Source organism: Felis catus, chromosome X (genome assembly GCF_018350175.1).
Source record: "Felis catus isolate Fca126 chromosome X, F.catus_Fca126_mat1.0, whole genome shotgun sequence".
Taxonomy (NCBI): domain Eukaryota; kingdom Metazoa; phylum Chordata; class Mammalia; order Carnivora; family Felidae; genus Felis; species Felis catus.
In genome coordinates this window covers 57,251,681-57,267,055 of record NC_058386.1, presented here as the reverse complement: position 1 = coordinate 57,267,055, position 15,375 = coordinate 57,251,681, and the positions used below count along the sequence as shown (strand labels likewise).

At 44.0% G+C, this 15,375-nt stretch overlaps 1 protein-coding gene across 1 annotated transcript in view; it reads right to left on the bottom strand.

The window, feature by feature from the left end:
- Positions 1 to 10,262: 10,262 nt before the first annotated feature.
- The window catches only part of IGBP1 (immunoglobulin binding protein 1), a 33,175-nt gene continuing 28,062 nt past the window's right edge, over positions 10,263 to 15,375 (bottom strand). Inside the window, exon 6 of the mRNA XM_006943790.4 lies at positions 10,263 to 10,757. Coding sequence (XP_006943852.1) covers positions 10,612 to 10,757 — 146 coding nt within the window. The 3' untranslated portion in view covers positions 10,263 to 10,611. The remainder of the gene's footprint in view (positions 10,758 to 15,375) is intronic.

The window sequence follows — 15,375 nt, the reverse complement described above, 5'->3', positions numbered from 1 at the left end:
CTGGAGATTTCTAGAGCCAAGTGGACAAGTGTAACATAAATACCAGGGAATGCAGAAAAGGCAGGACAAAGTGAAGTAGGCCAGCAGACAAACCCTGAACAGTCAGCACTCATGATTTCCCAATTACAGTTCATTCAGCCAACAAACAAAAGCTTAGCTGTCTCAGAGTAAGCAGTACCAAAATAAAGGTGGCCAAGAAGCACAAAGGTCTGCCAATTTCATTCACAAACATTTAAGGCTGACATGATTCTACCCCTCAAGAAAGTCACAGTCCAGGATGTGAGGTAGACATAATCACCAACACATCTGGGGTACTATGAGGTGTGCAGAAGAGAGAAGCGCCTACTAGCCTGAGAAGATAAGGGAGGACTTTATAGAAGAGGAAGTGCTGGAGTGAAGGGAAACAGACTAGGCACAAAAGGCATGAAGGACAGTCCAGGAAAGACTGCAATTAGTTTCTCAAACCAACAGGAATGGGGTTCTGGGATAAGCTGGCAAGCTAAGGAGTGTCTAAGGAGCAACAGAAAAACAAAGACAGGAGAAAAATGGAAGGAAGAGAAGGTCAAGGGGACTGGGGGGTTCAAAAGGAATGGTGGAAGTGAGGGAAGCTCTGAGAAAGAAGCAGTCCCAGGATTCTTCTTCCTGGATTCAAAGGTCCACCCTCAGCCTTCAGAATGACTCGTTTCCAGAAAGCTTTGGATAGCTGAGGTTTTACCATAGTGCTCTATCCTCTGATCTTTCCCCTTCTGCCATACTTTTTTCCTAAGTTTATTTTTTGAGAGAAAGAGAGAAAGAGAGAGGGGGGAGGGGCAGAAACAGAGGGAGAAAGAGAATCCCAAGCAGCCTCCATGCTGTCAGCACAGAGCCTGACAGGGGGCTCAAACTCACGAACCGTAAGATCATGACCTGAGCCGAAATCAAGAGTTGGATGCTCAACCAACTGAGCCACCCAGGCACCCACTTCCCCCGCCTTCTGCCATATTCTTATTGGGTTAGGTGTTGCAATTTCAGTTCAGTTAAAAGTACATATGGAGAACCTATTTAATGGCAAGCACCAGACTAGGTACTATAGAAGGTACACACATAGTCCTTCATTCACCAAATTTTTATTGAGGTCTGGTTATAAGCCTGGTATTGTTCTAGGCTGACAACTGTGCATGTGTGGTGTGTAAGGGAAGAGAGGCAGAGAGTAAAAGAAGTGCATAGGTCATCAATACAAGGATTAGGGCCATCGGAAAATTACAAAGACAGAAGGAAAGGCTAGTGACCTTGGACAAGATACTTCTCCAAGTCTCAGTTTCCTAATCTGGTAAAAAAAGGACTAATCATATTTATTCACTGTGACGATTAGTGATAATGTTTGAAAAGCTCCTTGGGCAGTGTCTGACACCCAGGAACTGCTTGATAGGACTGGTATTCAGCTGTAGGGAGGTGGTGTTTGCAGTGGGCTCCAACAGGCAGAGAAGTAGGGAATATGATCCTTCCTGTGGTGCCCAGTAGACACAAAAGTCTGGAGGGTTTTGCTTTGGCACAGGGACTGGTTTAGTTTGACTGGAGTCTCAGGTTCGTGGAAGGGAAGAGGACAGAAGGCTGGAAATCATACATGGGATGTTTTTCTTACAAATCTCTTCATGTCTGGAGGTCAGGGGTTCTAGAATCTAGTGAAAGTAGATCCTGGAGAGGTGGTTCCAAGGAAGGGCCTGCAAAGGTGGAGGGTAGGGAAGAATAGGGTGGTATTTCAAAATCTCATGAATGTCAGTGGATCACTTCTCAGGGCAGGCAGGCCTTGGAGTACAATGGCATCTGGTACCTTGTTCGGGCTAAGGTGACCAGCCATGTCTGTTTGCCAGGCACTGAGGATGTGGGATTTTCAATGCTAAACCCAGGATGGTCTTGGGCAAACCAGGCGGTTGGTCCCCTAGTTCAAGTGATTGTCACTGTCTCCTGGACTTTAGCTTCCGCAGGTCTCCCATCCTTTTCAGTCTCCATGCTGCTGCTAGAGGATGTCTGTCAAATACAGTTCTTTGCATCTGTCCTGTTTCAAACCGTCCAAGGTCTCCCATGGTCTTCGGGATCAAGTTGGAACCCTAGAGCCTGGCATCCAGAGCCCTTTCTACACTGGTCTCTGCCTTCCTTGAGAGTCTCATTTCCCATCACTTTCACAACCCATTAAATACAGCCTCCTTCCCCAAACAGGAAGTGCCCTCTCCTCTTCTGGGCCTTACCAGCTTGACTAACTCCTACCCTTGCTATCTCTACCCTGCTCTCCCCTCTGGATTCCCAGGGTACATTACACCTATTTTGGGGAGAGTATATATCAGGGAGTTAGTCTGGGATTGTGGACCCTACCTCTACACCCAGCTTCTAGTACAATGCTTGGTAGGCTTTTGGTGTATATATTTTGAATAGTTACTATATTCATGTGATTCAAAATTCAAAAGGGACTATAAGGAATTCAGTGAAAAATCTCCTTCCCACTCCTGGCCTCTAAGCACCCAACACTGTTTTCCCCTCCAGGGATATTTCATGAGCACAAGGCAAATAAGGTAATTTACTTTGTTAAATGAATACAGGAGCAAACCAGTAAAACCCGGAAATAATTCAAATGCTCACGATCTGGAGCTGGCTAAGTAAGCTATTATATAGCAACATTACAGACAAACCTGCAATCATTAAAAGTCACTAAAATTACTGTAAGACAGACTCTGTAGTATGCGATATGTTATGCTGTAAAAGCAGAATATAAAGCAGACCTCTTTGTTGAATGCACTTTGTACAAATGTGGTCTCTTCAGTGATAGGATGAAAGGATATCTGAGAGAGAAAAATGAACCCTGCTGTAAGGTGAAGAGATTCTGGGTTGTCTTTTATGTCAAGTTGTTTGAATATGAAAAGAGAGAGGCTGGATTATTATGAATCTGACTGATGAAGAAGTGTGATTCATGATGGGACTCATTCACTCAGTAATTCATTCCACAAACACTGACGGCTTGCTTTGTCAGGAGGAAAGAGCGTGAAACAATGTGGAGCTTCTTGGGATGAGCACTAAGTAGTCTGTGGGTACCTAAGAAGCTCTGATGGAGTGAGAGGGGTGGGAATGTGATGATTTCATTTCAAGACTGTTGAATCTGAGTTGTGTTTGTTTGTCAAGAGAAGCTGTGTAGTAGATGGTAGGATCTAGCTCTGGGAGCTCAGCAGAAAGGTTGTGGCTAGCGCTAGCCATCAGGGTACCTGTGGTCAGGGAAGCTGGAGGTGGGTGGAGCTCACCCAGGGAGAAGGTAGACAGGTAAGGAGAAGACAGGTTACATAAAGCTGGTGATAGGTCATTCTGCAAACCTCTCAATGTGTCTGAGCCAGGGCCAAGGGCACCAGGATAGAAGAGGTGGTATCTGTTGCTGAGTGTTCAAAGGCCCAGAGTCCAGGAAAGAAATCCTTCCTGCCAGCACCTGGCCTCTAAGCCTCTTGCACTTATAGCCTGGGTCTGGTTTCAATTGTTTAGGAAGGCCTTGGACCAAGGGGGGCTTTGACAGGCTTAAAAATATGTAGAAGTCCCTAAGCCAGAGGCTAGGGTAGAGGGTTTAAATTTTTTTAATGCTTATTTATTTTTGAGAGAGAGAGTGAGACAGAGAGAGAGACAGAGACAGAGCATGACTGGGGGAGGGGCAGAGAGAGAGGGAGACACAGAATCTGAAGCAAGCTCCAGGCTCTGAGCTCTCAGCACAGGGCCCAATGTGAGGCTCAAACCCATGAAACATGAGATGGCGACCTGAGCTGAAGTCAGATGCTTAACCAACTGAGCCACCCAGGTGCCCCTGGGGTAGAGGGTTTAAAAGATTAAAAATCAGCTAGGACTGGAAGGGGAGAGCAGATGGGCCTGGCATTGGGAGTAGGAATGTTCCCTCCCCCAACAGACTGCGCGATGTGGGGACCCCAGGAAGGGGAGGTTTCTAGGAGGGGGGTGTTTCCCCCACTGAGCAGGTATCAGATGTGCCCTGGAGTGCCTGTCGGGCAAAACTGATAGAATTGCCCAAAACTTAGAGAAAGGGAAAGGGTTACTCCCAGAGCAGTGTGCCACCAGGGTGTTATTGCCCACCTGCATAGGTTCCCTGTGCTTTGTGCTTTCTAGGGAGGCACTGAGGCTGACTAGAAGGGTGTGGCCTTTGGAGTCAGGCCAACCTGGAATCCAGGCCTACCTATACCACCTAGGGCTGAGTGATCTTTGGGAAATCACTTCTCTGAGCCTCAATCTCCTCATTTCTTTTTTTTTTTTTTAATGTCTATTTACTTTGAGAGAGTGAGCAAGCAGGAGAGGTGCAGAGAGAAGGAGAAAAGAGAATCCCAAGCAGACTCCAAGCTGTCAGCACAGAGCCCGATGGCGGCACTCGAACCCATGAACTGTGAGATCATGACCTGAGCTGAAACCAAGAGTTTCTTAACTGCCTGAGTCACCCAGGCGCCCTTCAGTCTCCTCACTTCTAAATTGAGGTTATAATATCTTATTTGGGCTGTTGTTTGTGAGGATTAGAAATAATGTAAATCTCCTGGTATATAGTATAGTATAGCATAGCACAGCATAGCAACTATTATTTTTATTGGTGTTACCACACGGGAGTAGGCTAGCCTAAGTTATTGCTGAGTCATCCTGTCTTTGAGGGATTTATTGCCAGTTGTGAAAAGGAACTGAAATCTAAGACTTTGTTCACCATCCTACACATACATCTGTCAAAGGTAGCCTGGTGAACAGATGTGTTAAAACTGGTTCTCAGGTTCCACTGCACATAACTGTGCTCTCTTGGGCTGGTCATTTCAGCCCACAAAGCAGAGCATTTCACAAACCCTTTTGCTGGTGGTGATATATAGACAACAGATTGAGAAAGCATTAGAGGGGCAGGGGTTACAATAAAGTTGTGAAAGACTTAATAAAAAAATTCATCCCCTCCTCTGTCCCCCTAGCTTACCAACAGCCTACCACTCTTATTCCTCACTCTTGTGCCATACTTTGTCACTGAAGTGTGCTCACATATTTGATTTCATTTGCCCCTCACTTCTACCTGTGAGGTAAGTAGGGCAGATGTTGTCTGCATCTGGATGGGGCTAAGGCAATGACACAGATGGGATTAGAACCCACGTCTCCTTGTTGTGGAATGTGAGTTAAGCTGTACCTTCAATGAATGGGTTAAAAACAAACTGTGAGGAAATGATGCGCAGGTGTTGTAGGGCTGTTTGGGCAAGGAGATAATGGTAACAATACTATCTTGCTGTAGGGCATCCAACAGAAATGGGTGGCAAGGTGTCTGTGGTCCTGATAAGCAAACTGCAAGGCCCAGAGTAAGCAGAGGAGGACTGTGGTGTTTAGGTGATACAGAGAGGTGGATTTAGTTCCAAAAGTTCCCCCACCCTTTGCAAGTTGTTTTAAATGACAGAAGTGACCTGAGTGACCAGGGTGGCCTGGGGTGATTCTGCTAGGGAGTGGCAGATTGAGACCCTAGCTCAGTACTCTTTTTTTTTTTTTCAACGTTTATTTATTTTTGGGACAGAGAGAGAGCATGAACGGGGGAGGGGCAGAGAGAGAGGGAGACACAGAATCGGAAACAGGCTCCAGGCTCTGAGCCGTCAGCCCAGAGCCCGACGCGGGGCTCGAACTCACGGACCGCGAGATCGTGACCTGGCTGAAGTCGGACGCTCAACCGACTGTGCCACCCAGGCGCCCCCCTAGCTCAGTACTCTTAACACCAACCTCTTGGTCTTGAAATCGGCTCATTCAGTCCTCTGCCCCATCTTTCTCACAGGCACATCCAGAGGAACAAGAGTGGAAGGGACAGATCACTGCAGAATGGCACGAAAAGACAGTGCTCAGCACTCATCTTTTATTTTTTTAAGCTTATTTATTGAGAGAGAGAGAGAGAGAAAGAGAGAGAGAGAGAGAGCACGAGAATGTAAGGGAAGAACAGAGAGAAAGGAAGAGGGAGGATCCCAAGCAGGCTGTCAAAGAGGGAAGAGGGTGAGGCTGGGCTCCATCCCATGAACCATGAGATCAAGAGTCTCACGCTTAACTGAGTGAACCACGCAGGTGCCCCTCAGCATTCACCTTTTAAAAATCCCATTGGCCTCCAGGCACCTGGGTGGCTCAGTTAAGGGTTGGACTCTTGATTTTGGTTCAGGTCATGATCTCTCAGTTCATGAGTTGGAGCTCCCCATTGGGCTGTGACAGTGTGGAGCCTGCTGGGGATTCTCTCCTTCTGCCCCTCCTCTACTCACTCCCTCTCAAAATAAATAAATAAACTTAAAAAATAATCTGGCCTCCATGTGAGAGCTACTGAGGGCAAACATTTTGGCTACACTGATAGGTTTGCACTTTCTACTTATTAGCTGTGTGACTGAGCCGTTTTTCCTGAACCCGTTTCCTTCTTTGTAAAACAAAGATATCATCTCCTTCCTGACAGGTTGTTAGAATGAAATAAGCAGTCTGTGTGAAAGCATTTGGTAAACCATGATGCAGTATTACTATCTGGTGAACTCACCTCCAGGAGTACATCAAACCCAGCTCTCTCTAGGACCCTGAAAGGGCCAGCTGTGGTGGGAGTAGAGAAGGTGGTTCTTTTTTGGGGCTGACTGTGGCGAGGAGGAAAATGGAGGAAGCTGGGCTTGCTCACCGCCTCTGTCTTCATATCCCCCAGCTGGGGGAGAAATGGCAGGGGAGCTGACATAACCTTTTCCTTGGTGAGTCAGCTAAGAAGGAATTTCTAGAGCTCCAATAATGTATAAGTGGTGGTTTGGGGTTGGGTTTTTAAAGCTGCTCCCTCTTTTTAAGCAGCTTTAAGACACAAAAAAGCACAAGCAACTGGGAAGCTTATGGAAAATGACAGAAGCACAGCTTAATAGTGTGAACTTGGGGAAATCAGTATTCTGGAGCCAGTGCTACCTATTTTGCAGCGCCATTGTATTAATAGTATGTGAAAGCGCTGGGTTCAGTGCCCAATACTTGTCTGTCTCCTTTCCCTTCCTAGTGAACAGACTATAATCATGGAGCTCAGACGAACAGAAAGCATTTACTCTTCAGCTGCTCGAGTGTATTATAATGGCTGCCACTATTGAACATCCCCATGATACAGCTCATGTCTAGACATCGAGGAAACAGGAGCAGTTCAGAGAAATTTTATCACCCGAGATCACATAGCTTGCGATTTGTAAAGCCAGGATTCAAACTCACCTCGTCTAATTTACCTCTTAGGTATCAGAATGTGTGAAGGGGTTAATCAAGCTGGATCTTCTAGGAGGCCCATCTTTAGATAGACTCAGAACAACCTGGTCCATTTTGAGAATGCACTCTGGGTGGAGTTTCAAGAGCAGGAAATGGGCCATTACTACAGGAAACTGGGTAGTAATTGGAAGAGAGCTAAAAACAAATGTTTGCAGGGCACCTGGGTGGCTCAGTTGGTTGAGTGCCTGACTTCAGCTCAGGTCATGATCTCACTGTTGGTTTGTGAGTTTGAGCCCCATATCAGACTCTGCTGTCTAGACGAAGCCTGCTTCCCATCCTCTGTCTCCCTCTCTCTCTCTGCCCCTCCCCCGCACCTGCTCTCTCTCAAAAAATAAACATTAAAAAAAATAAAAACAAATGTTTGCTTCCCAAATTCTTGGGGAACTTAATCTGTGCTCTCCCAGTTTCAGGAGCTTATGTTGTGAGGGTGAGGTCAGTCCTTTATTAAACAGTATACAAATGGGGCACCTGGGTGGGTGGTACAGGTCGTCAGTCGGTTAAGCGTTTGACTCTTGATTTCAGCTCAGGTCTTGATCTCGTGGTTTGTGAGTTCGAGTGCCACATCAGGCTCTATGCTGGCAGTTCCAGCCTGCTTGGGATTCTCTCTCTCTGCCCCTCCCCTGCCTTAACTCTCAAAAGAAATAAACTTTAAAAAACATATTTAAAAAACAGTATACAAATATATTATTGGTAGTCTTCTGTCTGCTCCCACTAAACACAAACCTATTTCTCGTCTGACAGCCCTCCACTTACCACTCCATAAATAAGAGGGACGTGAGTCTCCTGTTCAAACCCTTCTCCTAAGTTAGATGGCAGAAGCTACAATAGGAAGGCCGAGTCATCTCCCTCTTGAAAGAAAACCTAAGTGTACCTAAGCCACATAGAAAAAAAGTATGTTTTCTATACAGATCATGCCTCGACACATGGCTGCTTTTTTTTCCTGTATTAACCCAAGAGCTGAGGACTTCCACAACAGAAAGTAGGTACCCTTCCATGTCATCTGAGCCATTGTCCTTCCTCCACACCCACTTACTGACATGGCTGCAGGCACCTCACCAACAGCACAGTGACTGCCATGGCACATTTACCATGGCAGACTGTGCCAGCACAGCATCGCACAGCACAGACAAGGAGAGCCCAAATGGTCTTTTTTTTCAAGTCTTTATTTAAATTCCAGTTAGTTAACACACAGTGTAATATTAGTTTCAGAAGAATTTAGTGATTCATCAATTACATATAACACCCAGTGCTCATCGCAACAAGTGCCCTCCTTAATACCCATCACCCATCTAGCCCAAACCCCACCTGCCTCCCTCCATCAACCCTTGGTGTGTTCTCTTAACTGTAGTTAAGCATCTGTTTTATGGTTTGCCTCCCCCCCCCCCCGCCCATGCTTGTTTCATTTCTTAAATTCCACATATGAGTGAAATCATATGGCATTTGTCTTTAACTGGCTTATTTCACTTAGCATAATAGTCTCTAACTCTATCCATGTCATTGCAAATGGCAAGCTTTTTTTCTTGTGGCTAAGTAATGTTCCATTATACTACATCTTCTTTATCCATTCATCATTTGACGGAAGTTTGGGCTCTTTCTATAATTTTGCTATTATTGGTAATGCTTCTATAAATGCTGGGGTACATGTATCCCTTTTTTAAAATTTTATTTAGTTTTTAATTTACATCCAAGTTAGTTAGCATATAGTGCAATAATAGTTCAAAGAGTAGATTCCAGTGTTTCATCCCCTATGTATAACACCCAGTCTCATCCCAACAAGTGTCTTCCTTAATGCCCCTTACCCACCAAATGGTCTTCTTGATGAGGTTCTGGAGTGGTGGGGGTTCAGAGCTGATGGCCAAGAAAGAATTCTCCAGAAGTCTTTGGTGCAAAAATGTGATTTTATTAAAGCACTGGGACAGAACCCGTGAGCAGAAAGAGCTGCACTGGGGTTGTGAAGAGTGACTGGCTGTATACAATGGAGTTGAGGAGGTAAAGGCAAAAGGAGGCCTCCAGAAGGACTTTGATCTGCTAAAGAAGACTCCTTAGAGGCCCTGCTGTTGTCAAGCTAAGGTTGTTTTTCCTCTAGTAAGGCATTAATGTTAGGACAGTAGGGGGTTCTTGGAGACATGTTATACTCTGTATTTGCCTCAAGTATTTGTCAATGGGCAGCAGGTGATAAAGAAATTTAATTTTACCTGCTATTTCCTTGCCTTGTTTCCCCACATCACTACGGAGGGGAAGGCGATATTACGGGATCCAGGAAATTGAGTGTAGAAGTTTCTGGAGATTAGGCTATTTGTAAGATTGCCTTTTTCTTATAATTTACTAAGGTATTTGTAAACTGATGGAGATTCATGTCCTGCATGACTGTGATCTCTATCAGTTAACCATTTGTTTCCTTTCCTCTCCTTTGTTCTTGGGCAGCCAGGAGTGACTGAGGAATATCACACATATCCCACCTGGGGGGGGTGCGGTATGCTAGGTTGTACTTTGCCCTCAGTTTGCCTTATGCTCCCTCATCATTAAGACAGCCCACTTAAGAGCTGGGCTACAGCCTGAGCTGCTCTTTACCCTAAGGGTTCCGGCAAATAGTTCCAGGAGAGTAAAGGCCCCGGCGCCAGCCGTGTACACAAGGATGACTCTCACAGCACCTTATCTGCTTCCCTCATTTCTACCAGTCAAGGCAAGGAAGACTAGGTAGACAGGACTGTTATGGTCCATTCATTTACAGCTCTAATAATTCCTGAACACAGTGCTGTGTCTCAGGCAGGGAAAGTCCCAGCTTTCACACCTGCCCCTTGTCAAGCCATGTTGGGTTATTTCACAGTGCTACGGTAGGAAGGAGAAAGCAAGTGCCAGCTCATCTGGGTTGTTTTGATGCTGGGAAAGTCACTGCCCACGTCAAAGATGACCAGGATCCCCTTCAGAAGCCCGGGGACCCACAGTTGACTCTCTCCCCCTCAAAAAAACAAAAACAAAAACAAAAAAACCTGATACCTCAATTTCTGCACAGGCTCCTGTAATAGAAGGGACTTTATTATTTTTTTTAAAGATAATTCATACAGCCATTGATTATACAGAGCAATTTCTCAGTACTTCTGTCTTTCTACTTAAGAAATTGGAAATACACCATGATGAGGATGATAATGCCAAAACAAGATTGCTGGCTCATCACCTAAAGTACAAATACATACTTAAATTGGCTGACACTTTATTGAACACAAAGCAAGATTAAGCATCTTTTCCTTCATTGAACACAGCTGAAGCAGGAGTCCAGGGAGAGGAAGACAGCACGGCTTTCCTTGTTGCAGAAGGTGTGAGCCCCTGTAGTCCCGTCTTGTTGTGGGAAGACTAACCCATGTTCTGTCGGTTGCCATACCCTCTGGGATGGGTGTCCTTCCAGTCATCCCACTCCCGAGCTCTGTGGAGTGTGTGTTCATCATCTTCTTCCTCCTTTTGTTCCTGATCTTCATGTTCCTGAGCAGTTCTTTTGAGCTCTGCCAGAGTGGAAAAATGGGAAAGCAGAGGTGAGGAACTGAGGGAATGTCAGGAGCCTTGGCTCCACTCTGAACACAGCTGCCCAAAATGAGAACAAGGACTAGTACCTAGCTGCCTACCCCAGGGCCAGCAGAGTCTCGGAGGATACTTCTATTATTTAATCAGTGACATGTTAAATGATAGATAAGAAACGATGCACTGAGTGGTTTTCACAAGAAGACAAAAACGTAACAGTTGAATTCTCAAAATCAGTTCTATATTGGGAAAGAATTCTTGCTGAAAAGGCCAAACACCACCCCTTACACACACACACACACACACACACTCCAAAAACACCAACTGCCCAACAGAACCCCAGCAAGCCAAAAACACTAAAGTAAAAAATATTTATGATTTACTGATTTATGGTATGTCTGGAAGGAGGGACTGCAGGTGACTTTTTCTCCTCTATCCAGTTTATTACAGTTCTACAGTTCTGTGTGTGTGTGTGTGTGTGTGTGTGTGTGCGTGCGTCAAATTGTAAATCACAGGGCAGTTGAACCTACCAGAAACGAGTATCTGTGCTATTTGACACTTGTTTGGAACAGGGTCTGAAATCCAAAAGGCACACCCAAAAGAAATTAAACCAACTGCTACATCCCTTTTGCATTAATTGTGTTTTCTCTTTGCGAGGTAAAGGAGCGTTTCTTGGCTACCCCGACTTCGCCCACGAGAAAGATGCTCATTACTATGATAACAAATGAAATACACGGGAATCTAATCTCTTCCAATCTGATCTATGTTTTTTTTTTTTAACACTTTTTATTGTAAAATAAAAGATACTGGAAATCACACAAAAATATATATAACTTTAAGTTTTTATAGGGAGGCTATACCTTTGTAGCCTCCACTTGGGCCAAGAAATAGAGCTTCTGGGGGCACCTGGGTGGCTCAGTCGATTAAGCATCCGACTTCAGCTCAGGTCATGATCTCACAGTTCGTGAGTTGAAGCCCCGCACTGGGCTCTGTGCTGACAGCTCAGAGCCTGGAGCCTGCTTCAGATTCTGTCTCCCTCTCTCTCTGCCCCTCCCCTGCTCATGCTCTCTCTCTCTCTCTCTCTCAAAAATAAAAACATTTAAAAAAGAAAAGAAATAGAGCTTCTGTACTTATCCCAAAAGCTTCTTCAGGAGCATCTTCCAAATAGGAATGCCCCCTTTCTCCTCCCAAAAGGTAACCACTAAACCAACTTTTATAGTAATAACTTCCTGGAGTTTATTATAGCTTTACTACCCAAGTGTGCATCCCTAGACACCAGAGTTGTCCACTTGTACATTTTTGTGCTCAATGATCTTTAGTACAGAGTTGTGAAACTATCAGCGAGAAATGATTTCCTTTGCCTCAAAAAGATCCCTTGTGCCCACGTTCTGTTGATTCCCTTTCCTTCCCTCCCCATAGCCCCTGGCCGCCAGCAATCTACTTTCTGTCTCTATAGATGTGCCTATTTTGGAAATTTCACATAAACGGGATCAAACACTATACGGTGTTTGTGTCTGCCTTCTTTCGCTTAAGCGTAATGTTTTTAAGGTTAGTCTTACTCATTTAAACATGTTTTCCGATCAGGGCACCTGGGTGGCTCAGTTAGTTAAGCATCCAAGTTTGGCTTGGGTCATGATCTCACAGCTCGTGAGTTCGAGCCCCTCGTCGGGTTCTGTGTTGACAGCTCAGAGCCTGGAGCCTGCTTTGGATTCTGTGTCTCCCTCTCTCTCTGCTCCTCTCCCACTCACACTCTTTCTTTCAAGAATAAAAAATAAAAACATTAAAAAAATATGCAGTCAAAAAAATAAAAATGTTTTGTGATCTTCTTAATTTACAGGCACCAATTCCATCCTTTTCTTTCCTTACAAGTTATCTATTGAAGAAACTGGGGCATCTGACCTGTATAGTTTCCCCAAATCTGGATTTTGCTGTGTACTTGTGCTGCAGTCCAACAGGGTCTTCTGTATTTCTGCACATTGGCAAGTGGATACAGAGGCTTGATCTGACTCAGGGTTGAGCCCTTCCACATGACTCCAGCTGGTACTGTATTCCCTCATCAGGTGGCACATAACATCTATATCTCATGTGTGGTGATGTTAGCAATTGACACTTGATGCCTGGACTCACTGACTTTCTGGAGGTTTCAAAAAGTTGATACTCCTCATTTTAACATTTCTTTTTTATTAACTAGAATGCTTTTATGAAGACAGGCTTCCCCTCATCTCCTATGTAGTTACTCAAGAAAAAAAGACAATGTAAATGCTTCTTTCACTTTGTTTACCACTTGCGAAGGTAATCAATTGGTTCCTTATCATCTTCTGAAATTGAACAATTTCTACTTTAAAATATAATTATGACTCATGGATTTAAATATATATATATATATATATATATATATATATTTTAAGTAGGCTTCATGCCCAGTGCGGAGCCCAATGTGGGGTCTGAACTCACGACCCTGAGATCATGACCTGAGCTGAGATCAAGAGTTGAATGCTTAACCGACTGAGCCACCCAGGCGCCCCAACATATTTGATGGGTTTTAACCCACTGCAATGATTTCTTACAAAATAAGTAAATAAGCTTTTAATAGAATAGTTTTATATTTACAGAAAAATTTAGAAGATAGTATGGAATTCCTATACATCTGTACCCAATTTCCCCTATGATTAGCATCTTACACTATTTTTTCCCTGAGGTTTTATCTAGTGTCCTTTTTTGGCCCCAGGATCCCATCCAGAGCGCCACATTACATTTAGTCCTCTGTCTCTTTAGTCTCATCTTGGCTGTGACAATTTCTTAGATATTCCTTGTTTTTGAGGACCTGAGCAGTTTTGGTGAGTGCTGATCAGATATTTTGCAGAATGTCCCTCAATTTAGGGGTACCTGATGTTTTTCTCCTAATTAGACTGAGGTTATGGGTTTTGGAAGAGAATATCATAAAGGCTGAAGCACCCTTCTCATCACATCAAATCTAGGCTACACAACCATCAACATGACTTCTCACTGTTGATATTAATTAACCTGGATCATCTGAATAAGACAGCATTTGTAAGGTTCCTAACTGTGAAGTCTGTCAGTCCCCTTCCACACTGTAGTCTTTGGAAGTCACTAAACAGCCCATACTTAAAGGGGAGAGGGAGTTGTGCTCCATGTCTTTGAGACAGGAGTATATACACAGATTATGTAGCACTTTCCTGTCTCTTCTCCATTTATTTATGTCATCATTTATTTCTATTGCTATAGACTTAAGGATATTTATATATATTTTTTGGTAATCCAATACTGTTATTTTCCCGCTCAAATTCTTCCAGTTTTGGCCAGCAAGAGTTCTTTCAGCTGGCCCTTGTGTCCATTAACATACTTAAATTGTTTTGTTTTTTGAGTCCTTCTTCATTTTCTAGTACTAAAAGATTCTTCAGGGTCATCTTGTTTATTCTCTGCCTCAGCCTAGAAGCAGCCATTTCTCTAATGGGCTCTGGTTTAAAATTTTTTTTTTTAACGTTTATTTATTTTTGAGAGACAGAGCATGAACAGGGGAGGGGCAGAGAGAGAGGAAGACACAGAATCTGAAATAGGCTCCAAGCTCTGAGCTGTCAGCACAGAGCCGGACGCGGGGCTCGAACTCACTGACTGTGAGATCATGACCTGAGCAGAAGTCGGATGCCTAACTGAGCCACCCAGGCGCCCTGGGCTCCGGTTTTTTTAAATTAGAGAATGATATTAGAAACCCAAATTTGTGCCCTGGATGTGCTTGTTGCTACTGACAATTACCCTTTTTGAAGCCAAACTGTCTCTGGCTAGTGGAAACTTTCAAATTGGCTTCTGAGTCCTTTTGATAGGAACCTAGTTGTCTTTCAAAATGTCTTCCGTGCCTTTTTTTTAAGGATGTATGTATGTATGTATGTATGTATGCATGCATGTGTGTATGGATTTAGAGGCAGTAGGGAGAAAAGGCAGAGAGGGAGAGAGAGAAATTCCCAAGCAGGCTCCCCACCATCGGCACAGAGCCTGAACTCACGAACTGTGAGATCGCAACTGGAGCCGAAATTAAAAGTCAGATACTTAACCGACTGAGCCACCCAGGCGCTCCTCTTCCCTATCTTTCTAACAAGATGCTTCCAGCTCATCTTGTACATTTCCTGCCCCAGACTAGGAATTAGCTATTTCTCTAAGACATCATGGTTTCTTTTAATGGGAATGGTATTTCAAGACCACAAGCTGTATGCGTGTATTTACTTATAAATAAAATTTCTCATGAGCTCCTATTCAGCACTTTATTTCTAACTTAAACTTTTTTGAATTTCATCTGTGTTCTTCCACACTAAAAGTCTTACTTTTCAAAGACAGAAGATGATAGAATTAGACTATCTCATAATTACTCACATTATTTCACACACAGTCTTAGAATAACACTAATGTTGTCACCAATGTAATTGCTGAGAACAGTTCATTATTTTTTGCATATGCTTTCCCCAATTCTCCATTAAAAAAATAGTTGTACTGTATCTACATTATCTGAGCACTGAACATATAAACATTACATACTCTACTGTCTCCCTGTTAACCCCTATTTAGTCTTGGTTCTACAAGTAACTAGTG